This window comes from Thalassophryne amazonica, chromosome 6 (assembly GCF_902500255.1).
Source record: "Thalassophryne amazonica chromosome 6, fThaAma1.1, whole genome shotgun sequence".
Classification (NCBI taxonomy): Eukaryota; Metazoa; Chordata; class Actinopteri; order Batrachoidiformes; family Batrachoididae; genus Thalassophryne; species Thalassophryne amazonica.
The window spans coordinates 7,136,358-7,162,991 of record NC_047108.1 but is presented as its reverse complement, the minus strand read 5'-3'; the positions used below and the strand labels follow the sequence as shown (position 1 = coordinate 7,162,991).

Genomic DNA, 26,634 nt, shown 5'->3' with positions numbered 1-26,634 from the left:
AATGGTTTAATTACTGCCACCTTAAAAGCCTGTGGTACATAGCCAACTAACAAAGATAGATTGATCATATTTAAGATCGAAGCATTAAATAATGGTAGGGCTTCCTTGAGCAGCCTGGTAGGAATGGGGTCTAATAAACATGTTGATGGTTTGGATGAAGTAACTAATGAAAATAACTCAGAACAATCGGAGAGAAAGAGTCTAACCAAATACCGGCATCACTGAAAGCAGCCAAAGATAACGATATGTCTTTGGGATGGTTATGAGTAATTTTTTTTCTAATAGTTAAAATTTTGTTAGCAAAGAAAGTCATGAAGTCATTACTAGTTAAAGTTAATGGAATACTCAGCTCAATAGAGCTCTGACTCTTTGTCAGCCTGGCTACAGTGCTGAAAAGAAACCTAGGGTTGTTCTTATTTGCTTCAATTAGTGATGAGTAGAAAGATGTCCTAGCTTTACGGAGGGCTTTTTTATAGAGCAACAGACTCTTTTTCCAGGCTAAGTGAAGATCTTCTAAATTAGTGAGACGCCATTTCCTCTCCAACTTACGGGTTATCTGCTTTAAGCTACGAGTTTGTGAGTTATACCACGGAGTCAGACACTTCTGATTTAAAGCTCTCTTTTTCACAGGAGCTACAGCATCCAAAGTTGTCTTCAATGAGGATGTAAAACTATTGAGATACTCCATCTCCCTTACAGAGTTTAGGTAGCTACTCTGCACTGTGTTGGTATATGAGCAAAACCATTGATCTGGTCCATCAAAGCTCACTAAATTTGAATCTGATTTTCATCATATGCCATTTTAAAATTTGGAGGCCTAAAAGATAGTATTTCTTATTTGTGGGTAACTGTGTTCACAACGTGAAGGGACTGGCCTCATCTACTCACTCACTGCATTTTACAGGAGGCATGATGCTTTTAATCAGTGTAGCAGCAGAATGCCTCTCCCCACGGAGCAACAAACCATCTCTGAGGAGGCGGCAAAATGAAAAATGTTAAAAATTACATTTTTGGAGGAAAGAGAAATAAATGTAAGAAATTAACCTCCAAAGGTTGCAAGAGGAAGATGTTCTATATTAAGTGCTGTTTAGATCAGTTTTGGGATAAGCGATTCCATTTTACGTACATTGTATGGTCATGCTACATGGAACACAGTGCGCAAAACTCAGTGTTTCTGTGGTTTAACTTTAGTCTCAGTTAACTTGTGCTTCTTTTGTCACGTTTAATCCCAACAACTAACACAGAGCTTTGACAGAAAAATCCATTTATTTGAACTGGTCCTGAACTAGATAAGCTTTGTGAAGGAGTAGTGAGCCCCAAAATGGTCCCTGATGAACTGGACAGTAACATTCTCTTTTGTGACTATAACCTCAACACACAGAAATCAGTTTGTCATTTTGTGCAGAATAGACATTTGAATATAGTGTACATGAACATTATAAACTGAAGTTTTGTGGAATATAAGAAAATTGTAACAACACTAAAACGGTGGCAGCTTTAATAAAGTGGCCAGAACTGTTACTGTTGTATAATATAGTGAGTAAATTTTCTAAAACAAACAGTCTGGAAATCAAAACATCGCCTATAAAAAGCCGTAAATTATAGCTAATCGTTTCTGTGCATCACAGTGCAGCATAAAGTCAATAACGTAATCCACCAACAACCATACAAATGCCCAAAAAGTGTTTTGTTTCTTCTGAAAAATCACTCCAATAATTCCACTATGTACTTTGGTCATATAATTTTTTTTTTTTTTAAACTGCTGCATTCCTCTTTTCTTTGTACCAAAACTTAGCCATCTGTAGTGACGTCAAGTAATCAACACACAACCACAGCAGGCCGTCCTGCATGAAGGGGGGGGGGGGGGGATCAAATGTTTTCACCCCAAGAAGACAAGACCGACTGAGAAATAATGTCTTTGTTTTGTGTTCATTAAGTGGAAGAGAGATTATCAAAAGAGGAATCTTCCTCCAGTACAATGTGACCAATGAAGACATTCAACCAGTGCAAAGCCACTGTTACCTGTGCAAGGGTTAGCAAGGAGCCACGGATGGAAAGATTACTGAATCAGTGATGGTCATTCACAAAAATGAAAAGGCAAAACCTGTGATGACGACACACTCAAACCGAGGATGCCTGCTGTTTCTTTTTTGTGAGGACGTCAGCTCCATAAATATTTGAACACTGTCGATAAGAGTCACCATTTTAACTTGTGACCACAGCGTGACGGAGCTGAAAGCAAATATTTAATCTCAAAGCAACACATTTCAGCTTCAAGTCCAAGGTATTTACAGCCATGACACCCCCCCCCCAAAAGGATCAAAAGTAATTGGACAACTAGCTGGAGAGATGCTTCATAGCGAGGAGGACGTTCACTGTTATGAGTAGATAAAAGACAGGTTTAAAGTATAGTGTTTGCATTTCTAATGTATTGGAGTTACCTGAGAACACGAAGGCCAAAACACCAACTGAGTGAAGCACGACAGTGCTAGCGAAAAAAATTATCAGGTGTAGCCCAATCAACTGTTAGATTCATGCTTAAAACTAGAGGGACCGCAGAGATCCAGTGTATTTCTTGCTAAATTTCTTAATTTGCGAGTATTGACAACCAGACCTCACTGGCTCAAATTTCCACGGCCTCACAGAAAGGACCTTCAATAAGAACATCCTCCAAGAATTACATCAATAAAGACTTAAATGTAAATATAGAGGGTAATACTGGTACACTTCAAAAACAGGTAGTCTACAACCCCTGGCAAAAATTATGGAATCACCGGCCTCGGAGGATGTTCATTCAGTTGTTTAATTTTGTAGAAAAAAAGCAGATCACAGACATGACACAAAACTAAAGTCATTTCAAATAGCAACTTTCTGGCTTTAAGAAACACTATAAGAAATCAAGAAAAAAAGATTGTGGCAGTCAGTAACGGTTACTTTTTTAGACCAAGCAGAGGAAAAAATATGGAATCACTCAATTCTGAGGAAAAAATTATGGAATCACCCTGTAAATTTTCATTCCCAAAACTAACACCTGCATCATATCAGATCTGCTCATTAGTCTGCATCTAAAAAGGAGTGATCACACCTTGGAGAGCTGTTGCACCAAGTGGACTGACATGAATCATGGCTCCAACACGAGAGATGTCAGTTGAAACAAAGGAGAGGATTATCAAATTCTTAAAAGAGAGTAAATCATCACGCAATGTTGCAAAAGATGTTGGTTGTTCACAGTCAGCTGTGTCTAAACTCAGGACCAAATACAAAAAACATGGGAAGGTTGTTAAAGGCAAACATACTGGTAGACCAAGGAAGACATCAAAGCGTCAAGACAGAAAACTTAAAGCAATATGTCTCAAAAATCCAAAAATGCACAACAAAACAAATGAGGAACGAATGGGAGGAAACTGGAGTCAACGTCTATGACTGAACTGTAAGAAACCGCCTAAAGGAAATGGGATTTACATACAGAAAATCTAAACGAAAGCCATCATTAACACCTAACAGAATAAACAAGGTTACAATGGGCTAAGGAAAAGCAATCGTGGACTGTGGATGACTGGATGAAAGTGATATTCAGTGATGAATCTCAAATCTGCATTGGGCAAGGTGATGATGCTGGAACTTTTGTTTGGTGCCGTTCCAATGAGATTTATAAAGATGATTGCCTGAAGAGAACATCTAAATTTCCACAGTCATTGATGATATGGGGCTGCATGTCAGGTAAAGGCACTGGGGAGATGGCTGTCATTACATTATCAATAAATGCACAAGTTTATGTTGATATTTTGGACAATTGAAAGGATGTTTGGGGATGATGAAATCATTTTTCAAGAAGATAATGCATCTTGCCATAGAGCAAAAACTGTGAAAACATTCCTTGCAAAAAGACACATAGGATCAATGTCATGGCATAGGGTCAATATCAACGAGCAGATCTGATATGATGCAGGTTTTAGTTTGGGGGATGGAAATTTACAGGGTGATTCCATAATTTATTCCTCAGAATTGAGTGATTCCATATTTTTTTCCTCTGCTTGGTCTAAAAAAAGTAACCGTTACTGACTGCCACAATCTTTTGTTCCTGGTTTCTTAGTGTTTCTTAAAGCCAGAAAGTTGCCATTTGAAATGACTTTAGTTTTGTGTCATGTCTGTGATCTGCTTTTTTTTCCACAAAATTAAACAACTGAATGAACATCCTCCGAGGCCGGTGATTCCATAATTTTTGCCAGGGGTTGTATATTATTGTAAAAACAGTTCATTTGATTTAGATGCAAATACATTTAATTTGACATTGAAAGTCAACACTTAAAACTCTTTGCTTTCAGCTCGAAACAACTAAAAAAAAAATAACTGCAGTGTCAAAATATTTATGGAAGTGATTGCACATTAAAAAGTTTTATCCAGACAAACAATCATGACGTTGCCTTAAATGATCAACCGAGAAGGAAAGAAAAGTCAACATAAACCCAGAAGACATCCCAACACGCTGTCCGTCCGCCTGCCACTGCGCTCTGGCCGTGTCTCTACAGGGCGAGCTTGCCCAGGATGACTCCAATGACAAAGAAGAGCACGCAGAGCGCCACCACACGAGTGCGTAGGCCTTCGTCCCTCACAGAGGAGCTCATCAGGGCGGAGGATGAAGAGGAGTGAGTCGCTGACGTGATCTTTCTCTTCCGCAGCCCGTTGTCCTCCTGCCGTACAGCAGGAACAAATAAAAGAAATGCATGAAAGTACAGATTAAAAAGTCTACAAATGGTACAGAGACATGTCTGCACACTCAAGAATCTAAAGCTCAAAACCAACATGAGAGACAACTGACCTCAGAACATTTAAAGTAGGACTGAGACCACTAATGAAAATCATTAGTCAAATCAATCAATCAATCAATTTTTTTATATAGCGCCAAATCACAACAAACAGTTGCCCCAAGGCGCTTTATATTGTAAGGCAAGGCCATAAATCGTCAGGTATCAGTTATCCACTAGTTGATGACTAAATTTGACATTGAATCAGGGTTAGAGAAATATTTTTTTGAGCCTACTGGTCAGGACCATAGCACTAATTTTGTTGCTGGTCCTTCTGGTCTGAGGTAGTGGCCCCAAGTATTTGGAAGCTCAGAGCCTCTAACGGCGAGCCTCAGCAGAGATTATCATCATCATAACATCATGCATATGTATTCAATTAATATTGCATTTATAAATCTATAGCATGATGGAATGTTTTCATTTTGTGTTGAATGTATGTAAAAAAATTTTTATTTGTATAACTTCAAATCAGAAAAGTTTGGATGATATATGTGGGGGTGGGGGCATAATGATCCTGACATTTACTTTGACTTCTATTTACTGCAGACTGTTTAAAATCAACATATTTCACATTTCATGTGGTAAGCTTTATTTGTTAATATATTCCTAGATTTAAGGCCTGCAGCATTTTCCAACAAAAAAAAAAAAAAGGTTGGCACAGGGCAGCTTATTCTAAAATGTAAGAATTAATCATTTTTACAGCCAGTTTTCTTTTCTTCCCCTGAGAAATGTCAGGGGATGAAAACATGAACATTTCCAAATCACTGACTATTAGACTTCATTTACATCAATTATTCAGAAATACAAACAGTGTGATACTTTATGGTAAATCTGTGTCAGGTAGGCAGTTCTCAAAAACTAAATGTCCATGCTGGAAGGAGACATGTGAGGGAAGCCACCAAGACAACGCTGGAAGAACTTTTGGCTTTTGTGGGTTGAGTGGAGAAACTGGGACTAGTGCACCATTTTTTATTTTTATCTTCATTTTACATACAGTCCCAACTTTTTCTGATTTGTGGTTGTTTTCTGTTGCTTTTCTGAAATTACAGACCTGCTATAAAGAAAAGTGTTTACATTTTATTGTTTTTTTCAAAGTTTGTAGAACGAATGTAAACACTAAACTCTTATAAAGAAGGAAAAAAATACATGGACATGTGCAGGAAAACTGATATAAACTGAACAGAACAATGCAGGCTGATTAGACTCCCTGTGTTTTTTAGAAAAATAAATTTGCAGCTTGTATTTTTATTCTGACTGGAGTACATTTTAGTGTGATGATGGAATTCATCCTGTTTTTTTTCTCCTCCTCAGTCATGTTTCGTGCTTGAACATAAAACAACATTAAGTCACAATCTAAAATAAATACTTTTAAAAAATAAAAGCTTATTAAAGTTCAGAGTTCTCACCTGATTAATATGAAAATCTGCGCAATGAGACACTGCTCTGTTCAGCTGCCTCCCCCCCGCACTTTCCTTGCCTGTGTGAGTCAGCTGACTGACCAGCTCCGCACACACACAGACAGCTCGTTTGAAAAACTCCGCATTTTAGACAGCTTTCAGAAAGCAGTCCACGGATTTTTCCACCATCTTTTTTGAAAACTGACCATCCAAATCAAGGCTGGATGGCTTGCTATCCAAACTCGGTTGTTATCTCCAAATGGCTCAGCTATTTAAGGTGCAATTTTGAGAACAACAACAAAAAAAAAGTCTGACTTGCGAACACTTTTAACCACAAGACTGACAAGCTTTTTAACAAAACTTTGGTCTAGTAGGGGAAAATATCTGTTAGACATAGGCCAAATATTACTGGTCCGCGACGTCAGATTTCTCTACCCCTGTGAATGAATTAAGCCAATTTTGAATCTTCATGCAGGAACTTTTATTTTAACAAACATAAGCACAAAATCACAAATACAAGAAACAGCATTAGTATGGAGACAATACCTGCATTGATTTACTAGTAATAAACGAGCCGTTTGAGCTGACTAACTCACCTGCCTAGGTTCACACACTTTCTTCACTGAATGAAGGGAGCAGTAGCAGCTCCATTCTTTAAAGGGTTAAATGAACTTAATAAATGGCTTTTGACTAGTCGACTAATTAAAAAAAAAAAAAAAAAAATAGTGGACTAGTCGGGTGTTGGCTAGTCGTACTCAACTATTATGACTAGTCATCTCATTCCTACTTTAAAGTTAGTCATTTCCATTTTAATCAAAACTATAACTGCACATGGATATGAAAAATATTATATAAATACAGGAGAACCCCGTTAACCTGTGTGTAAGTCGAGATTCGGCTTTACTCAATGTCGATTTGTGGCCCTTCAAAATTTGGACTACTGTATAAATATACTGTGCATTTTTTCGGCCAACTTCATGAACTTGCGGTTTAAGATAACTCTCGATCTGATTTTGTGGACCCCAAACTCACAAACGTTAATGGGGCTCACCTGTACTTCAATGTAAAGTGGTCAAAATATTATGTAGTAAGTCATGGTACAGTTGTATGCAAAAGTTTGGGCACCCTGATAATTTTCATGATTTTCCTTTAAAAATCATTGGTTGTCTGAATCAGAAATTTCAGTTAAATATATCATACAGTAGACGAACACACTGATATTTGAGAAGTGAAATGAAGTTTCTAGTATTTACAGAAAGTGTGCAATAATTATTTAAAATTAGGCAGGAGAATAAATGTGGGCACCCTTGTCATTTTATTGATTTGAACACATTTAGCACTAATTACTGGAACACAAAATTGGTTTGGTAAGCTCAATGACCCTTGACCTTCTTACAGAGGTGAATCCAATCATGAGAAAGGGTATTTAAGGTGGTCATTTACAATTGTTTCCCCTCTTTGCATCTCTTCTAATGAGTCGCAACATGGGAGCCTCTAAACAACTCTCAAACGACCTGAAAACAAAGATTGTTCAACATCATGGTTTAGGGGAAGGCTACAAAAAGCTATCTCAGAGATTTGAGCCGTCAGTTTCCACTGTGAGGAACACAGTGACGAAATGGAAGACCATAGGCACATTACTAGTTAAGGCCCAAAGTGGCAGGCCAAGAAAAATCTCATAAGCTGAAGCAAAGGATGGTGAGAACAGTCATAGTCAATCCACAGACCTGCTCCAAAGACCTACAACATGATCTTGGTGCAGATGTCTCTGTGCATTGTTCAACTATACAGTGCACGTTGCACAAAGAGATGCTGTGTGATGCTGTAATGCAGAGGAAGCCTTTTCTGTGTACACGCCACAAAGAGTCATTTGAGGCATGCTAAAGCACATTTGGTCAAGCCAGCTTCATTTTGGAATAAGGTGCTGTGGACTGATGAAACTAAAATTGAGTTATTTGGACATAACAAGAGACGGTATGCATGGCTGGAAAAGAACACAGCATTACAAGAAAAACGCTTGCTACCTACAGTAAAATCTGGAGATGGTTCAATCATGCTGTGTGGCTGTGTGGCCAGTGCAGGTACTGGGAATCTTGTTAAAGTTGAGGGTCACATGGATTCCAGTCAATATCAGCAGATTCTTGAGAACAATGTTGAAGAATCAATCAGTGACAAAGTTGAAGTTGCGCCGGGGCTGGATCTTTCAACAAGACAACGATCCTAAACACTGCTCAAAATCTACTAAGGCATTCATGCACAGGAACAAGTACAACGTTCTGGAATGGCCATCTTAGTCCCCAGACCTAAATATTACTGAAAATCTGTGGTGTGAGTTTAAGTGCATTGTCCATGCTCGGAAACCAACAAACCTGAGATGTTTTGTAAAGAAGAATGGTCCAAAATACCTTCATCCAGAATCTCACTGGAAGCTACAGGAAGTGTTTAGAGGCTGTTATTTCATCAAAAGGAGGATCTACTAAAATATCAAATCAAATCAATTTTATTTATATAGCGCCAAATCACAACAAACAGTTGCCCCAAGGCGCTTTATATTGTAAGGCAAGGCCATACAATAATTACGGAAAAACCCCAACAGTCAAAACGAACCCCTGTGAGCAAGCACTTGGCGACAGTGGGAAAGAAAAACTCCCTCTTAACAGGAAGAAACCTCCAGCAGAACCAGGCTCAGGGAGGGGCAGTCTTCTGCTGGGACTGGTTGGGGCTGAGGGAGAGAACCAGGAAAAAGACATGCTGTGGAGGGGAACAGAGCTCAATCACTAATGATTAAATGCAGAGTGGTGCATACAGAGGAAAAAGAGAAAGAAACACTCAGTGCATCATGGGAACCCCCCAGCAGTCTAAGTCTATAGCAGCATAACTAAGGGATGGTTCAGGGTCACCTGATCCAGCCCTAACTATAAGCTTTAGCAAAAAGGAAAGTTTTAAGCCTAATCTTAAAAGTAGAGAGGGTGACCTGATTATTCAAAACATTATAAGTAAGAATAAGAAATTTAAATTCTATTCTAGAATTAACAGGAAGCCAATGAAGAGAGGCCAATATGGGTGAGATATGCTCTCTCCTTCTAGTCCCCGTTAGTACTCTAGCTGCAGCATTTTGAATTAACTGAAGGCTTTTCAGGGAACTTTTAGGACAACCTGATAATAATGAATTACAATAGTCCAGCCTAGAGGAAATAAATGCATGAATTAGTTTTTCAGCATCACTCTGAGACAAGACCTTTCTAATTTTAGAGATATTGCGTAAATGCAAAACAGCAGTCCTACATATTTGTTTAATATGCGCATTGAATGACATATCCTGATCAAAAATGACTCCAAGATTTCTCACAGTATTACTAGAGGTCAGGGTAATGCCATCCAGAGTAAGGATCTGGTTAGACACCATGTTTCTAAGATTTGTGGGGCCAAGTACAATAATTTCAGTTTTATCTGAGTTTAAAAGCAGGAAATTAGAGGTCATCCATGTCTTTATGTCTGTAAGACAATCCTGCAGTTTAGCTAATTGGTGTGTGTCCTCTGGCTTCATGGATAGATAAAGCTGGGTATCATCTGCGTAACAATGAAAATTTAAGCAATGCCGTCTAATAATACTGCCTAAGGGAAGGATGTATAAAGTGAATAAAATTGGTCCTAGCACAGAACCTTGTGGAACTCCATAATTAACCTTAGTCTGTGAAGAAGATTCCCCATTTACGTGAACAAATTGTAATCTATTAGACAAATATGATTCAAACCACCGCAGTGCAGTGCCTTTAATACCTATGGCATGCTCTAATCTCTGTAATAAAATTTTATGGTCAACAGTATCAAAAGCAGCACTGAGGTCTAACAGAACAAGCACGGAGATGAGTCCACTGTCTGAGGCCATAAGAAGATCACTTGTAACCTTCACTAATGCTGTTTCTGTACTATGATGAATTCTAAAACCTGACTGAAACTCTTCAAATAGACCATTCCTCTGCAGATGATCAGTTAGCTGTTTTACAACTACCCTTTCAAGAATTTTTGAGAGAAAAGGAAGGTTGGAGATTGGCCTATAATTAGCTAAGATAGCTGGGTCAAGTGATGGCTTTTTAAGTAATGGTTTAATTACTGCCACCTTAAAAGCCTGTGGTACATAGCCAACTAATAAAGATAGATTGATCATATTTAAGATCGAAGCATTAAATAATGGTAGGGCTTCCTTGAGCAGCCTGGTAGGAATGGGGTCTAATAGACATGTTGATGGTTTGGATGAAGTAACTAATGAAAATAACTCAGAACAATCAGAGAGAAAGAGTCTAACCAAATACCGGCATCACTGAAAGCAGCCAAAGATAACGATATGTCTTTGGGATGGTTATGAGTAATTTTTTCTCTAATAGTTAAAATTTTATTAGCAAAGAAAGTCATGAAGTCATTACTACTTAAAGTTAAAGAAATACTCGGCTCAATAGAGCTCTGACTCTTTGTCAGCCTGGCTACAGTGCTAAAAGAAACCTGGGGTTGTTCTTATTTTCTTCAATTAGTGATGAGTAGTAAGATGTCCTAGCTTTACGGAGGGCTTTTTTATAGAGCAACAGACTCTTTTTCCAGGCTAAGTGAAGATCTTCTAAATTAGTGAGACGCCATTTCCTCTCCAACTTACAGGTTATCTGCTTTAAGCTGCGAGTTTGTGACTTATACCACGGAGTCAGGCACTTCTGATTTAAAGCTCTCTTTTTCAGAGAATACTGATGCAAATACTGATGTATTTTTTCTGTTGGGGTGTCCAAATTTATGCAAACAGTTGGTGTTGTGTGGGCATAAAGGTTTGCAGTAATGCTAAGTTGAGACTGATTGGGTATTCCACCTAGGGGGCACGGTGGAGGCGAGAGAGGGAGAGAAGAAGGAGTAAGGGCGCGGTGTGTGTGGGAGCTCACTAAAAGGAGTTACGAGAAAGTGTTGACTGCTTTATTCATTCACACACACCCATGTCGCTTACACTGGTGGCAGTGGTGGGATGATCTTGCTGTGGAAAATCGCCTATTAGGATTGTTCTCAACTTTGTGAGTCTCTAACACCAGAAGCTAACGTTAGCCGCGCTAGCCGCTAGCTTTGATTAAGCTTCAGTACAGTGAGCTACCGCGCCATATCGTCCACCTTTTATTGTTTTGCTAGCTTCAAAGAGTTTAGAAACCGTGTTCCGGTCGTCTATCTCTGCCAGAAAAGAGAAAAAAAAAAAAAAAGGAAAAAGTCTGAGGAGGAACACCCTGCTGGAGAGCAGCAGCCAGCCAGCACAAGCTCACTCGGAGCTTCAGTGGCAGCTTTGCCACAGTCCAGCCGTGCACAGGGAGTGCCGCGGGGCATTCCTTTGCCGCCACCTTTTCTCAATGACGGTTGTGAGTCTTTTCAGCTGTGGGCACGCTGCTACGAAGTAATTCAAGATGCATGCTATAGGGGTAGCGATGTGGATCTTCCGACAGTGTTGGCAGCTGAGTTACCCACTCGACTACCACCTGAACTGTTCATTGTGTGGGATAACCTGCCTCCTGACACCCAGAGCTCATATGTTGAAACAAAGAAACATCTGCAGGCAGCTTTTGGCCAAAAGGATGTCATTGCATCATTTCAAACATTCCCAAATGCCCGTCATAGACCACCTAATGAAGCCATGGAAGTCTATGCTGCAGATGTATGTCGACTTGTTAAAGAAGCCTTCCCTGACTTTGAACACAAAGCCACTGAATATATGAAAATATCTGGCTTAATTGCCGGCCTGGTTCAAGAGCTACAGGTGAAGTGTCATGAACGAGGAGTGAAAAATTTCACTGAAGCTTTTGACTTCGCCTCCCTAGCAGAGCGGGCACGTCAGGCAGCCAGGTTAATTATGCCTGTATCACCAGCTAATGTTGCTAGAGACAATGGCCCCACTCAGACTGTTAATTCTGTACGTGAAAATGACACTGAACTCAGGAAAGCCATCCAGACCCTCACTGCCACTGTCAAAGACTTAAGTAATGATCTTGATGCCCTCAAATTGAAACTGGTTGAGCGAAGCAGCATGCAGCACCATGATCGGCATGGACATGCACGTTCTCCGCGGTCTCTCTCACCTTACGGAAGGAGCCCAAATAGACAGAGAAATCCCTGGAGGTCTGGTTATGGACATTCCCCCACCAGACATTCATATTCTCACCATTCATCACCTGAGCGCTGCTCTCCTCCCCTGACCCGTCATTATCGAGACTACACTCACAGAGAACCTGACAGCTACAGACAGCCTTATGGTGATAAAGGCTACTCAGACCACGCCTTTAACCCTTATGAGGAAAGGCAAAGGAGACATACCTCACCCCACCAGCGGTACTATGACTCATCAGCGAAGCCCAAGTCCTCATCCAAAATATGTGTCATTCCAGCAGTATGAGGAAAATGGTCAACAATACCCCACAAAGAGTGGCTACAAAGATCACAGCAGGTTTCATCAGGGAAACGCTCATTAGCTGGTGATGCGGGGCACTCATCAGCTACTCCTCCAGAAGCCCCAGGTGTCTGCCTCACTGAAACGAATACTAACAGTGCCAGAGCAGGCGACATTGAAGGAAATTTGAAACTGCTGGCTAAGGCTAAGCGTAAATTTGGTAAGATTGTAATTCACGTCGGCAGTAATGACACCCGGTTACGCCAATCGGAGGTCACTAAAATTAACATTAAATCGGTGTGTAACTTTGCAAAAACAATGTCGGACTCTGTAGTTTTCTCTGGGCCCCTCCCCAATCAGACCGGGAGTGACATGTTTAGCCGCATGTTCTCCTTGAATTGCTGGCTGTCTGAGTGGTGTCCAAAAAATGAGGTGGGCTTCATAGATAATTGGCAAAGCTTCTGGGGAAAACCTGGTCTTGTTAGGAGAGACGGCATCCATCCCACTTTGGATGGAGCAGCTCTCATTTCTAGAAATCTGGCCAATTTTCTTAAATCCTCCAAAACGTGACTATCCAGGGTTGGGACAAGGAAGCAGAGTTGTAGTCTTACACACCTCTCTGCAGCTTCTCTCCCCCTGCCATCCCCTCATTACCCCATCCCCGTAGAGACGGTGCCTGCTCCCAGACCACCAATAACCAGCAAAAATCTATTTAAGCATAAAAATTCAAAAAGAAAAAATAATATAGCACCTTCAACTGCACCACAGACTAAAACAGTTAAATGTGGTCTATTAAACATTAGGTCTCTCTCTTCTAAGTCCCTGTTGGTAAATGATATAATAATTGATCAACATATTGATTTATTCTGCCTTACAGAAACCTGGTTACAGCAGGATGAATATGTTAGTTTAAATGAGTCAACACCCCCGAGTCACACTGTCAGAATGCTCGTAGCACGGGCCGGGGCGGAGGATTAGCAGCAATCTTCCATTCCAGCTTATTAATTAATCAAAAACCCAGACAGAGCTTTAATTCATTTGAAAGCTTGACTCTTAGTCTTGTCCATCCAAATTGGAAGTCCCAAAAACCAGTTTTATTTGTTATTATCTATCGTCCTCCTGGTCGTTACTGTGAGTTTCTCTGTGAATTTTCAGACCTTTTGTCTGACTTAGTGCTTAGCTCAGATAAGATAATTATAGTGGGCGATTTTAACATCCACACAGATGCTGAGAATGACAGCCTCAACACTGCATTTAATCTATTATTAGACTCTATTGGCTTTGCTCAAAAAGTAAATGAGTCCAACCACCACTTTAATCATATCTTAGATCTTGTTCTGACTTATGGTATGGAAATAGAAGACTTAACAGTATTCCCTGAAAACTCCCTTCTGTCTGATCATTTCTTAATAACATTTACATTTACTCTGATGGACTACCCAGCAGTGGGGAATAAGTTTCATTACACTAGAAGTCTTTCAGAAAGCGCTGTAACTAGGTTTAAGGATATGATTCCTTCTTTATGTTCTCTAATGCCATATACCAACACAGTGCAGAGTAGCTACCTAAACTCTGTAAGTGAGATAGAGTATCTCGTCAATAGTTTTACATCCTCATTGAAGACAACTTTGGATGCTGTAGCTCCTCTAAAAAAGAGAGCTTTAAATCAGAAGTGCCTGACTCTGTGGTATAACTCACAAACTCGTAGCTTAAAGCAGATAACCCATAAGTTGGAGAGGAAATGGCGTCTCACTAATTTAGAAGATCTTCACTTAGCCTGGAAAAAGAGTCTGTTGCTCTATAAAAAAGCCCTCCGTAAAACTAGGACATCTTTCTACTCATCACTAATTGAAGAAAATAAGAACAACCCCAGGTTTCTTTTCAGCACTGTAGCCAGGCTGACAAAGAGTCAGAGCTCTATTGAGCTGAGTATTCCATTAACTTTAACTAGTAATGACTTCATGACTTTCTTTGCTAACAAAATTTTAACTATTAGAGAAAAAATTACTCATAACCATCCCAAAGACGTATCGTTATCTTTGGCTGCTTTCAGTGATGCCGGTATTTGGTTGGACTCTTTCTCTCCGATTGTTCTGTCTGAGTTATTTTCATTAGTTACTTCATCCAAACCATCAACATGTTTATTAGACCCCATTCCTACCAGGCTGCTCAAGGAAGCCCTACCATTATTTAATGCTTCGATCTTAAATATGATCAATCTATCTTTGTTAGTTGGCTATGTACCACAGGCTTTTAAGGTGGCAGTAATTAAACCATTACTTAAAAAGCCATCACTTGACCCAGCTATCTTAGCTAATTATAGGCCAATCTCCAACCTTCCTTTTCTCTCAAAAATTCTTGAAAGGGTAGTTGTAAAACAGCTAACTGATCATCTGCAGAGGAATGGTCTATTTGAAGAGTTTCAGTCAGGTTTTAGAATTCATCATAGTACAGAAACAGCATTAGTGAAGATTACAAATGATCTTCTTATGGCCTCGGACAGTGGACTCATCTCTGTGCTTGTTCTGTTAGACCTCAGTGCTGCTTTTGATACTGTTGACCATAAAATTTTATTACAGAGATTAGAGCATGCCATAGGTATTAAAGGCACTGCGCTGCGGTGGTTTGAATCATATTTGTCTAATAGATTACAATTTGTTCATGTAAATGGGGAATCTTCTTCACAGACTAAAGTTAATTATGGAGTTCCACAAGGTTCTGTGCTAGGACCAATTTTATTCACTTTATACATGCTTCCCTTAGGCAGTATTAGACGGTATTGCTTAAATTTTCATTGTTACGCAGATGATACCCAGCTTTATCTATCCATGAAGCCAGAGGACACACACCAATTAGCTAAACTGCAGGATTGTCTTACAGACATAAAGACATGGATGACCTCTAATTTCCTGCTTTTAAACTCAGATAAAACTGAAGTTATTGTACTTGGCCCCACAAATCTTAGAAACATGGTGTCTAACCAGATCCTTACTCTGGATGGCATTACCCTGACCTCTAGTAATACTGTGAGAAATCTGGGAGTCATTTTTGATCAGGATATGTCATTCAAAGCGCATATTAAACAAATATGTAGGACTGCTTTTTTGCATTTACGCAATATCTCTAAAATCAGAAAGGTCTTGTCTCAGAGTGATGCTGAAAAACTAATTCATGCATTTATTTCCTCTAGGCTGGACTATTGTAATTCATTATTATCAGGTTGTCCTAAAAGTTCCCTAAAAAGCCTTCAGTTAATTCAAAATGCTGCAGCTAGAGTACTGACGGGGACTAGAAGGAGAGAGCATATCTCACCCATATTGGCCTCTCTTCATTGGCTTCCTGTTAATTCTAGAATAGAATTTAAAATTATTCTTCTTACTTATAAGGTTTTGAATAATCAGGTCCCATCTTATCTTAGGGACCTCGTAGTACCATATCACCCCAATAGAGCGCTTCGCTCTCAGACTGCAGGCTTACTTGTAGTTCCTAGGGTTTGTAAGAGTAGAATGGGAGGCAGAGCCTTCAGCTTTCAGGCTCCTCTCCTGTGGAACCAGCTCCCAATTCAGATCAGGGAGACAGACACCCTCTCTACTTTTAAGATTAGGCTTAAAACTTTCCTTTTTGCTAAAGCTTATAGTTAGGGCTGGATCAGGTGACCCTGAAACCATCCCTTAGTTATGCTGCTATAGACGTAGACTGCTGGGGGGTTCCCATGATGCACTGTTTCTTTCTCTTTTTGCTCTGTATGCACCACTCTGCATTTAATCATTAGTGATCGATCTCTGCTCCCCTCCACAGCATGTCTTTTTCCTGGTTCTCTCCCTCAGCCCCAACCAGTCCCAGCAGAAGACTGCCCCTCCCTGAGCCTGGTTCTGCTGGAGGTTTCTTCCTGTTAAAAGGGAGTTTTTTCCTTCCCACTGTAGCCAAGTGCTTGCTCACAGGGGGTCGTTTTGACCGTTGGGGTTTTACATAATTATTGTATGGCCTTGCCTTGCAATATAAAGCGCCTTGGGGCAACTGTTTGTTGTGATTTGGCGCTATATAAAAAAATTGATTGATTGAATTGATTGATTGATAAGCAAGACAAAGCAAAGACAGCTTTCACCACAGGCAGAGGACTCTACCAGTTTCGTGTGATGCCTATGGGTCTGGTAAATGCCCCTCCCACTTTTCAGCATCTCATGCAGCTGGTTTTACAAGGTCTGTCTTGGAAAACATGTCTAGTATACCTTGATGACATTATTGTGTACAGCCCCAGTTTTTCTCTCCACTTTCAGCATTTGAGAGAGATGTTTGACCGCCTCAGAGCCGCCAACCTCAAACTCAAACCCTCAAAATGCAGCTTCACACAACAGGAAGTGTCATTCCTGGGACATGTCTCATCTAACGGACTGAAACCTGACCCCAAAAGCTTACATTAGGTTCACCCACACTGAACAGGAAACTAATTTATAACACTGCTGCTAACCTTACACTGTAGCTGCACATTCAAAACACTTCTGTTGGAATTCCCTCAATGCTGAGAATAGTTAGTGTGCTTTTACATTATATATGTGTTTTGGAAAATGTGCTGCACATACTCAAAATTACAAATGTAAAAATAAAATTATTTTGCCCACAAGATCCAGATGAATTAATTGACCTTGGTCAACTTAATGAGTGTATGCATCCATTTTTAAAAGTCAACATTTGGGTCATCACCAGATGGACTAAAAATGTGACTAGTGCATCCAGAAAGTATTCACAAAGCTTAATTCTATTCCACATTTTGTTATGGTACAGCCTTATTCCAAAATGGAGTAAATTCATTTTTCCCCTCAAAATTCTACTCACAACACCCCATAATGCCAACATGAAAAAGTATTTGATTTTTTTTTTTTTTTTGCAAAAAAAAAAATAATTATATATATATATATATATATATATATATATAAACAACTAATAAATCACGTGTACGTAAGTATTCACACCCTTTGCTCAATACTTTCTTGATGCACCTTTGGCAGCAATTACGGCCTCAAGTCTTCTTGAATATGATGCCACAAGCTTGGTGCACCTATCTTTGGGCAGTTTGGTCCATTCCACTTTGCAGCACCTCTCAAGCTCTATCAGGTTGGATGGGGAGCGTCGGTGCACAGACATTTTCAGATCTCTCCAGAGATGTTCAATCAGATTCAGGTCTGGGCTCTGGCTGGGACACTCAAGGACATTCACAGTTGTCCTGAAGCTGCTCCTTTGATAACTTGGCTGTGTGTTTAGGGTCACTGTCCTGCTGAAAGATGAACCGTCACCCCAGTCTGAGGTCAAGAGCACTCTGGAGCAGGTCTCTGTACATTGCTGCATTCATCTTTCCCTCAATCCTGACTAGACTCCCAGTTCCTGCTACTGGAAAACTTCCCCACAGCATGATGCTGCCACCACCATGGTTCACTGTAGGGATGGTGCCTGGTTTCCTGCAAACATGACACCTGGCATTCACACCGAAGAGTTCAATTTTTGTCTCATCAGACCAGAGACTTTTGTTGCTCATGGTCCAAGAGTCCTTCAGGTGCCTTTTGCAAACTCCAGGCAGGCTGCCATATGTCTTTTAATAAGGAGTGGCTTCTGTCTGGTCACTCTACCATACAGGCCTGAATGGTGGATTGTTGCAGAGAAGGTTGTCCTTCTGGAAAGTTCTCCTCTCTCCACAAAGGAATGTTGGAACTCTGACAGAGTGACCATCGGGTTCTTGGTCACCTCCCTGACTAAGGCCCTTCTTCCCTGATTGTTCAGTGCAGATGGGCGGCCAGCTCTAGGAAGAGTCCTGGTGGATCTGAACTTCTTCTCTTTACGGATGATGGATGCCACTGTGTTCATTGGGACTTTTAACACAGCAGAAATGTTTCTGTACCCTGAAAGAGATTTGTCCCTTGAGACAATCCTGTCTCTGAGGTCTACAGACAATTCCTTAGACTTCATGCTTGGTTTGTGCTCTGACTGTCAACTGTGGGACCTTAGTTGTCGACGGGTGTGTTTCTTTCCAAATCATGTCCAATCAAATGAATTTATCCCAAGTGGACTCCAATTAAGCTGTAGAAACATGTTAAGGATGGTCAGTGGAAACAGGAGGCACCTGAGCTCAATTTTGAGCTTCATGGCAAAGGCTGTGAATATTTGTGCACATGTGATTTCTTAGGGTTTTTTTTTTATATATATAAATTAGCAAAAATCTCAAAACACCAAAAAAAAAAAAAAAAAAAAAAAATTTTTTCACATCGTCATTATGGGTATTTTGTGTAGACGTTTAAGGGGGAAAAAATAATTTCATCCCTTTTTGAATAAATCTGTAAATAAAAAGGTGGAAAAAGTGAAGCACTGTGAATACATTCTGGATGCACTGTAGTAGTAGTAGTAATAATAATAATAATAATATTATCCTGATTTCACTGGTTTTGGAGCCATGGAGACACTCGGCATTATAACAACATTTTAAAAGTTCATAGTCTTACAGCAATGTGAGCAATGTGCATGTGTGCACACAAAATGTAATATTGTTATTTATTCATTTGTGCAATGCGGTTTTGTTTGCTACCATTTCAAACAGTGGATACCAGATTTTGTAATAAGACTTGGGAGCAGGTATCTAAGTGGGATAACAAGGTGGGATACCAATAGGTAGAGCTGAGTTTGACTCCTGCTCATGCTACCAAAACAGTCTCCATTGTGCCAGTGCACCCAGCTGTAAAAAGATACTGAGGAAATAAACTGTGACAGACAGAATTCCTGTTCAAAAGGAGTCAGACTTTTATCTGCTTCAAGTTAAAGAATCCGGGGATATGCACCGACACCAACAGGTCCGAGGGCCTAAATATGTCTTGGACTTCTATACGAGGTCTGTTAGAAAAGTATCCGACCTTTTTACTTTTTATTTTTTTTAAACCTGATGGATTTGAATCACATGTGCTTGCATGAGCAAACCTTGAACCTTCGTGCGAATGAGTGAACTTTGCCACGCCTGTCAATTGCATCATTTCCTGGTAAGCAGCCTCTGTGTGAGGTGTGTGTTGTGCACTCGGCGTTTTTTTCATTCCAAGGAAAATGGCGGAACGAGTGGAGCAGCGTTACCGCATCAAATTTTGCCAGAAACTGGGCGACAGCCAGGTGGAAACCATTTGGTAAGATTCAGACGGCTTTCGGTGATGATGCTATGGGCGTCACACAAATTAAGGAACGGTACAACCAGTTTAAAGACGGCCGCGTAACGGTGGAGAGCGAGCCATGCTCTGGTCGGCCATCAACATGCCGAAATGACGAGATCATTGCCAAAGTGAACGCTGTGGTGATGCAGGACCATCATGTGATTATCCAAGAAATTGCGGAAGAGGTGGACAGCAGCACTTTTTCGGCACATTCCATTGTGACAGAAGATTTGGGCTTGAAGAGAGCGGCGGCGAAATTCGTGCCGAAGCTGCTAACTGCGGAGCAAAAGCAACTTCGTGTTGAAGTCTGACAGGACATGCTGGACTCCACAAAAAGTGACGCTGACTTCATGAACACCATCATCACTGGTGATGAGTCCTGGGTGTACGAGTACGACCCGGAAACCAAATTCCAGTCGTCACAGTGGAAGCATTCCACGTCACCAAGACCAAAGAAGGCTCGTCAAGTGCGCAGCAACATCAAGGTGATGCTGACTGTTTTCTTTGACTCCTGTGGTGTGGTACACCACGAGTATGCACCACAGGGTCAAACAATCACGAAGGAGTACTACAGGGATGTCCTCCGTCGCCTACGTAATGCTGTGCGGCGCAAGAGACCGGAGTTGTGGGCCACAGAAAATTGGCGCATCCACCACGACAATGCTCCAGCACATTCCTCGAACTTAATTCAGACTTTTTTGATGAAAAAACAGACTCCTGTGGTTCAACAGGCTCCTTACTCTCCTGATATGGCCCCTTGCAACTTCTGGCTGTTCCCCAAACTCAAGAGGCCATTGAAAGGAACGACATTTGAGACGAGAGAGGACATTAGTGATCGATCTCTGCTCCCCTCCACAGCATGTCTTTTTCCTGGTTCTCTCCCTCAGCCCCAACCAGTCCCAGCAGAAGACTGCCCCTCCCTGAGCCTGGTTCTGCTGGAGGTTTCTTCCTATTAAAAGGGAGTTTTTCCTTCCCACTGTAGCTAAGTGCTTGCTCACAGGGGGTCGTTTTGACCGTTGGGGTTTTACATAATTATTGTATGGCCTTGCCTTACAATATAAAGCGCCTTGGGGCAACTGTTTGTTGTGATTTGGCGCTATATAAAAAAATTGATTGATTGATTGATTATGGCTGCAACGACAGCGGAGCTGAACTCCATTTCAAAAGAGGTTTTCTTGGAATGCTTCCAACAGTGGCGACACCGCTAGGAGAAGTGTGGAGTCCCAAGGAGACTACTTTGAGGGTGATTAGGTTTCCAACGCTCCAGGTATGCCAGTTTTTTTTCCCCGCCTAAAGGTCGGATACTTTTCTAACAGACCTCGTATAGGTATGACAGGAGGAAACCTGAGAGTTTTTGTTTTTGACTGACTCACCCTGAATTCTCTGTTTTCTTCCAGTAGCCTCTGCACCTCCATCTGCAGCCGCTTGTACTCCTCCATGATCTTTTTCACCTCTCCATCATCCAGTGAGGCACTGGCTGACTTCGGCAGTGCAGAATGCTCAGTCTTGACAGGGGAGGCAGAGGAAGACAGAGTTCTGTTGCTTTCACTCTCATGCTGTGGAGGGAGGGGGTAAAATAGGTTGCAGACATGCAGGGAGTGAGATGAAAGTATAAACAAATCATAAATGAATGAATAAATAAATGATGCAGTGATGTTTTGCAGATGGGAGGGAGGCTGGAAATACAACCCCTGGCAAAAATTATGGAATCACCGGCCTCGGAGGATGTTCATTCAGTTGTTTAATTTTGTAGAAAAAAAGCAGATCACAGACATGACACAAAACTAAAGTCATTTCAAATGGCAACTTTCTGGCTTTAAGAAACACTATAAGACATCAAGAAAAAAAAATTGTGGCAGTCAGTAACGGTTACTTTTTTAGACCAAGCAGAGGAAAAAAATATGGAATCACTCAATTCTGAGGAAAGAATTATGGAATCACCCTGTAAATTTTCATCCCCCAAATTCACACCTGCATCAAATCAGATCTGCTCATTGACATTGACCCTATGTGTCTTTTTGCAAGAAATGTTTTTGCAGTTTTTGCTCTATGGCAAGATGCATTATCATCTTGAAAAATGATTCCATCATCCCCAAACATCCTTTCAATTGTCCAAAATATCAACATAAACTTGTGCATTTATTGATGATGTAATGACAGCCATCTCCCCAGTGCCTTTACCTGACATGCAGCCCCATATCATCAATGACTGTGGAAATTTACATGTTCTCTTCAGGCAGTCATCTTCATAAATCTCATTGGAAAGGCACCAAACAAAAGTTCCAGCATCATCACCTTGCCCAATGCAGATTCGAGATTCATCACTGAATATGACTTTCATCCAGTCATCCACAGTCCACAATTGCTTTTCCTTAGCCCATTGTAACCTTGTTTTGTTCTGTTTAGGTGTTAATGATGCCTTTCGTTTAGCTTTTCTGTATGTAAATCCCATTCCCTTTAGGCGGTTTCTTACAGTTCGGTCACAGACATTGACTCCAGTTTCCTCCCATTCGTTCCTCATTTGTTTTGTTGTACATTTTTCGATTTTTGAGACATATTGCTTTAAGTTTTCTGTCTTGACGCTTTGATGTCTTCCTTGGTCTACCAGTATGTTTGCCTTTAACAACCTTCCCATGTTTGTATTTGGTCCAGAGTTTAGACACAGCTGACTGTGAACAACCAGCATCTTTTGCAACATTGCGTGATGATTTACCCTCTTTTAAGAGTTTGATAATCCTCTCCTTTGTTTCAATTGACATCTCTCGTGTTGGAGCCATGATTCATGTCAGTCCACTTGGTGCAACAGCTCTCCAAGGTGTGATCACTCCTTTTTAGATGCAGACTAACGAGCAGATCTGATATGATGCAGGTGTTTTGTTTTGGGGATGAAAATTTACAGGGTGATTCCATAATTTTTTCCTCAGAATTGAGTGATTCCATATTTTTTTTTCCTCTGCTTGGTCTAAAAAAAGTAACCGTTACTGACTGCCACAATCGTTTTTTCTTGATTTTTTATAGTGTTTCTTAAAGCCAGAAAGTTGCCATTTGCAATGACTTTAGTTTTGTGTCATGTCTGTGATCTGCTTTTTTCCTACAAAATTAAACAACTGAATGAACATCTTCCGAGGCCGGTGATTCCATAATTTTTGCCAGGGGTTGTATACTCACCAAAAAGTGTAAAAACAAAGTGTAAGGGGACTTAAAAATGTTTTTTTTTTCTACAAATCATATCCGGCCAGTCTAAAAGCAACAACCTGAAAGGTCAAACGATTCAATTCAGTTCAATTTATTTTATTTGTATAGCGCCAAATCACAGGCGACAGTGTTAAGGACAAACTCCCTCGGATGATAATGAGGAAGAAACCTCAAGCAGACCAGACTCAGAGGGGTGACCCACTGCTTAGGCCATCCTAACAGTGGCAAGGTTTTTACATAACATAAAGAACAAAAGATCAACAAAAACAGTGAAATTAAAAAGCAGTCCACTTTGGGTCTTTAATCTTTGTGCGTCCAATTCCACAGCACGTGAGGCTTCCAACACAGGCAGGGCCTCCAAGATGCAGAAGTCTGAGGGTAAAAAAGGCATTTCATGGTGCAGGCAGCATTTATCTTCACTCTGCAAGAAACTCAAACAGAACTTTGTCTATGGTGCTCTGTTTTTGTGACAACCAGTGATGCCGGTACTGCGTTACTCTAATCTGACCGCTATTTTCAGTAACGAGTAATCTAATAAATTAATATTTCCATGTCAAATCAGTAATCGGATTAAAGTTACTTCTCCAAGCCACTGTGTGTTACTATTATTTTTGTATCTTCATACAGTATAAATCAGGGGTGCCGGGTTTGGCTGAACTGCCCACTTCAACCACTTTTAGCATTTGATGTTGTGAGCTGTTTGTCTGCTGTTTTGTGCAGCAGCTCTGAGTTGAAAAAACAGGTGTCTCTCAAAGCGTTGTGACAGTAGCACACCTGCACTGAGCTTTACAAAATATTGTTATGCTTTTTTTTTTTTTTCTTTAAAAGTGTCCTCACTAAAGACAACTTAAGAAAATTTTTTTCATCACCCAAATTCACCTAAAGTCTCTTTCTGAGGACGACATGACGTAAAAAATGCCAATAAAACTTTCTTACCTGTCAATCTGGTCGTGTTTTCTGCATAAGGGTGATTCTTTAACTACGGGCACTATTGGCCTGGTAAATGTAATTTCCACCACACCACTGCCTTACAGTATAAACCGCCTTGGGGCAACTGTTTGTTGTGATTTGGCGCTATATACATGTGCTCTGATGTCACTGTTTATCTCCATAGAAACTACCCAAACAATCTTTCATACAAACTGTTTAAAGGGACATTACAGTGTTGTGGTGGAAATTACGGCAATAGTGTGGGACAACTACATTTTGTTTAAAAAAAAACCACAACAGTTGTATGACATTGAATACCCCAATTATGTTTTGATTATTTTACTGATATTTTATTCAGAGATATTTTAAAACATTAGAAAAAATGTTTCTTTACCATTCATTTTTATCATTGAAGATCAAAAGTCTGGGTGTGGGACAAGCACAAATTGGCAATATTTGCATATAATGATGCTGAAAAAAGGTGAAGAAGTCATCATAGACTACTAGAAGAAAGTTCTTAACACACTTTCATTGTAAAGATAACTACAAAAGTGTGAAATTTCCCCTTTTTTTCTGTTTTTCATACAATATGATCAAAGGACATAAGTGCCTGTAGTCTAAGAATCACCCATAAATACACATTAACCATTCTTCTTGCTCACACAGCAAATGAATCCAGATGGAAAAAGGGTGTGGAGGGGGAGCTCAGCTCCCCACAACATCCCTAGATCAAAGGACCACTTTTGAAGACATTTATTTCCCATACTACTACTACTTATAATAATGATAATTTCAAGAACTACAACGTATAGAAATAATTAAAATTTTAGAAAAAAATATTAGAAAGAATTCATTAGTGACATTTATAAACAATGTTGGTTAGAAATTGTAAGTTTTACCGTTACAGTGCTGTCAACAGTTAAATGAGGTCAACAAAGAATTGTATTTTATTTTTATAAAACAAATATTTATGTTCATCAAAGTCAAGAATGACTGACTTTATTTCATGTTTAACAAAAACTTTTTCCAGGAAATAGTATTTAAGTTCAACCTAAAATGTCAGGACATACAGGTGAGCCTGTATGTCTGTATGTCAATTCACGAGTTGGGGTCCACAAAATCGGAATTATCTGAAACCCCAAGTTAATCAAGTTGACCATAAAAAAAATAAATAAAAATAATCAGCTTACCTTGCCATATTATAATAGTTTCAACAATTGAAGCATGATTCCTTCCTGGATGGTGATGATTTCTTCATCTGGAGTGGGTTCGGGTTTCTTTTTTCCTCCTCCGGCTGCTGCAGGTCAGCGATGAGAGAGGTTTGTCAGTGCGGAAGCTTCTGAGTTATAATTTCTTCATCTGGAGTGGGTTTGGAATCTTTTTTTCGCCCATCGGCCACTGACATTCGTGTGGCAGGCGCGTGTATAAATTCCAGCCCAATCTGAACGGGCAGTAAGGACCTAAAGAGTCGCATCCAAAACTTTGAATCATCAGGAATCTTCCACACAGAATTGTCTGCCCTCATCGCTGACCTGCAGCAACCGGAGGAGGAAGAAGAAATCATTGTCTGCACTGAGGATCCCTCCCAAAAACAGTCAAATCAAAATGGACATTTATAGGTGGTCTAAATTTTCAGGGTCCACAACTTGACCACGAGTAAAGCCAAATTGCGACTTACGCCTGTGTGAGTTAACAGGGCTAACCTGTACATTGATTACATCACGTTACTGTTAAAAATACACCTCCAATAACGTGAGTATTGGCAAAACAGGTTATCATTTCCATGCTGAGGTGTCAGAGGGGTTGTTGTCGGCAGCTGCTGAATGTAACTAATAAAGTTACTAGTAATCTAACTGGGTTACTTTTAAAGTTGAGTAATCAGCAAAGTAACCAAGTTACTTTTTCAAGGAGTAATCCGTAACCAGTAATTAGATTACTTTTTCAAAGCAACTGTGGCAACACTACTGACAACATTACCACATGAGACTAATCTCATTAAAAATGCTGAAGAGGAAATCAATGGGCATCTACCTATTCCTGACTTAGGCTTATAATTCTGCCGATTTTAAATTACACGATGTGAGTGGCAAATTGGGGAAAAAAAAAAAAGAGGAAGCTGGGGGGCCCAGGGGCACGCTCTCCCAGAAAATGTTTCTAACAGGTCGTTTTTCCCTTCCATTTCCTGCATTTTAGCATACAAATTTAGGTAAAACAAACTCATGATTTCAACAGAATGAACTGTTTAATCAACCACATTTCACAATTTATGTTAACAAGACAAGGTAAAAAACCTGTATGTCAGCGATCAGAATATTTCTGCTTATTCCATGATGTACATCACACACCGAGAATTGCAGAGTAAGATGTTTTCTGGAAATGCACCTGTTGACTCGCTCAGCAAGAGGGATAATTAGCAATAAAATACATCAGCTACCACTAATTATTAATGCATGTGCACAGATAGGCTTACACTCATGACTGCTTTATTGTGTGTTGCTAACTGGGATGTTAAATAACGTGCGACATGCCCTTTAAAGCTAGAACCTCAAACAGACCGAGCAATGCCAGAGCTAAGACATTACATTAAAAAATATATATATATATATATATATATATATATATATATATATATATATATATATATATATATATATATATATTCCTTCACATCCCACGTTATTTATGCAAGTTAAATTAACTTATCTTTATATGGCTCATCAATAAAT

At 40.0% G+C, this 26,634-nt stretch overlaps 1 protein-coding gene and 1 long non-coding RNA gene across 3 annotated transcripts in view; one reads left to right on the top strand and one right to left on the bottom strand.

Annotated features, from left to right (window-relative positions):
• Window positions 1-4,267: 4,267 nt before the first annotated feature.
• LOC117511807 (vesicle-associated membrane protein-associated protein B/C-like) overlaps window positions 4,268-26,634 on the bottom strand; it is a 38,934-nt gene continuing 16,567 nt past the window's right edge. The window contains exons 6-7 of one of the 2 annotated variants that reach the window (XM_034171722.1): window positions 21,157-21,339; window positions 4,268-4,691 (exon numbers count right to left, since the gene is read on the bottom strand). In XM_034171722.1, coding sequence (XP_034027613.1) covers window positions 4,524-4,691; window positions 21,157-21,339 — 351 coding nt within the window. In that variant the 3' untranslated portion in view covers window positions 4,268-4,523. The remainder of the gene's footprint in view (window positions 4,692-21,156; window positions 21,340-26,634) is intronic. The other variant, XM_034171723.1, reaches the window with a different exon arrangement.
• LOC117511808 lies at window positions 8,360-25,581 on the top strand. Its single transcript, XR_004561085.1, has 3 exons — window positions 8,360-8,370; window positions 23,702-23,707; window positions 25,486-25,581. It is a non-coding gene; the product is annotated as an uncharacterized LOC117511808 (long non-coding RNA).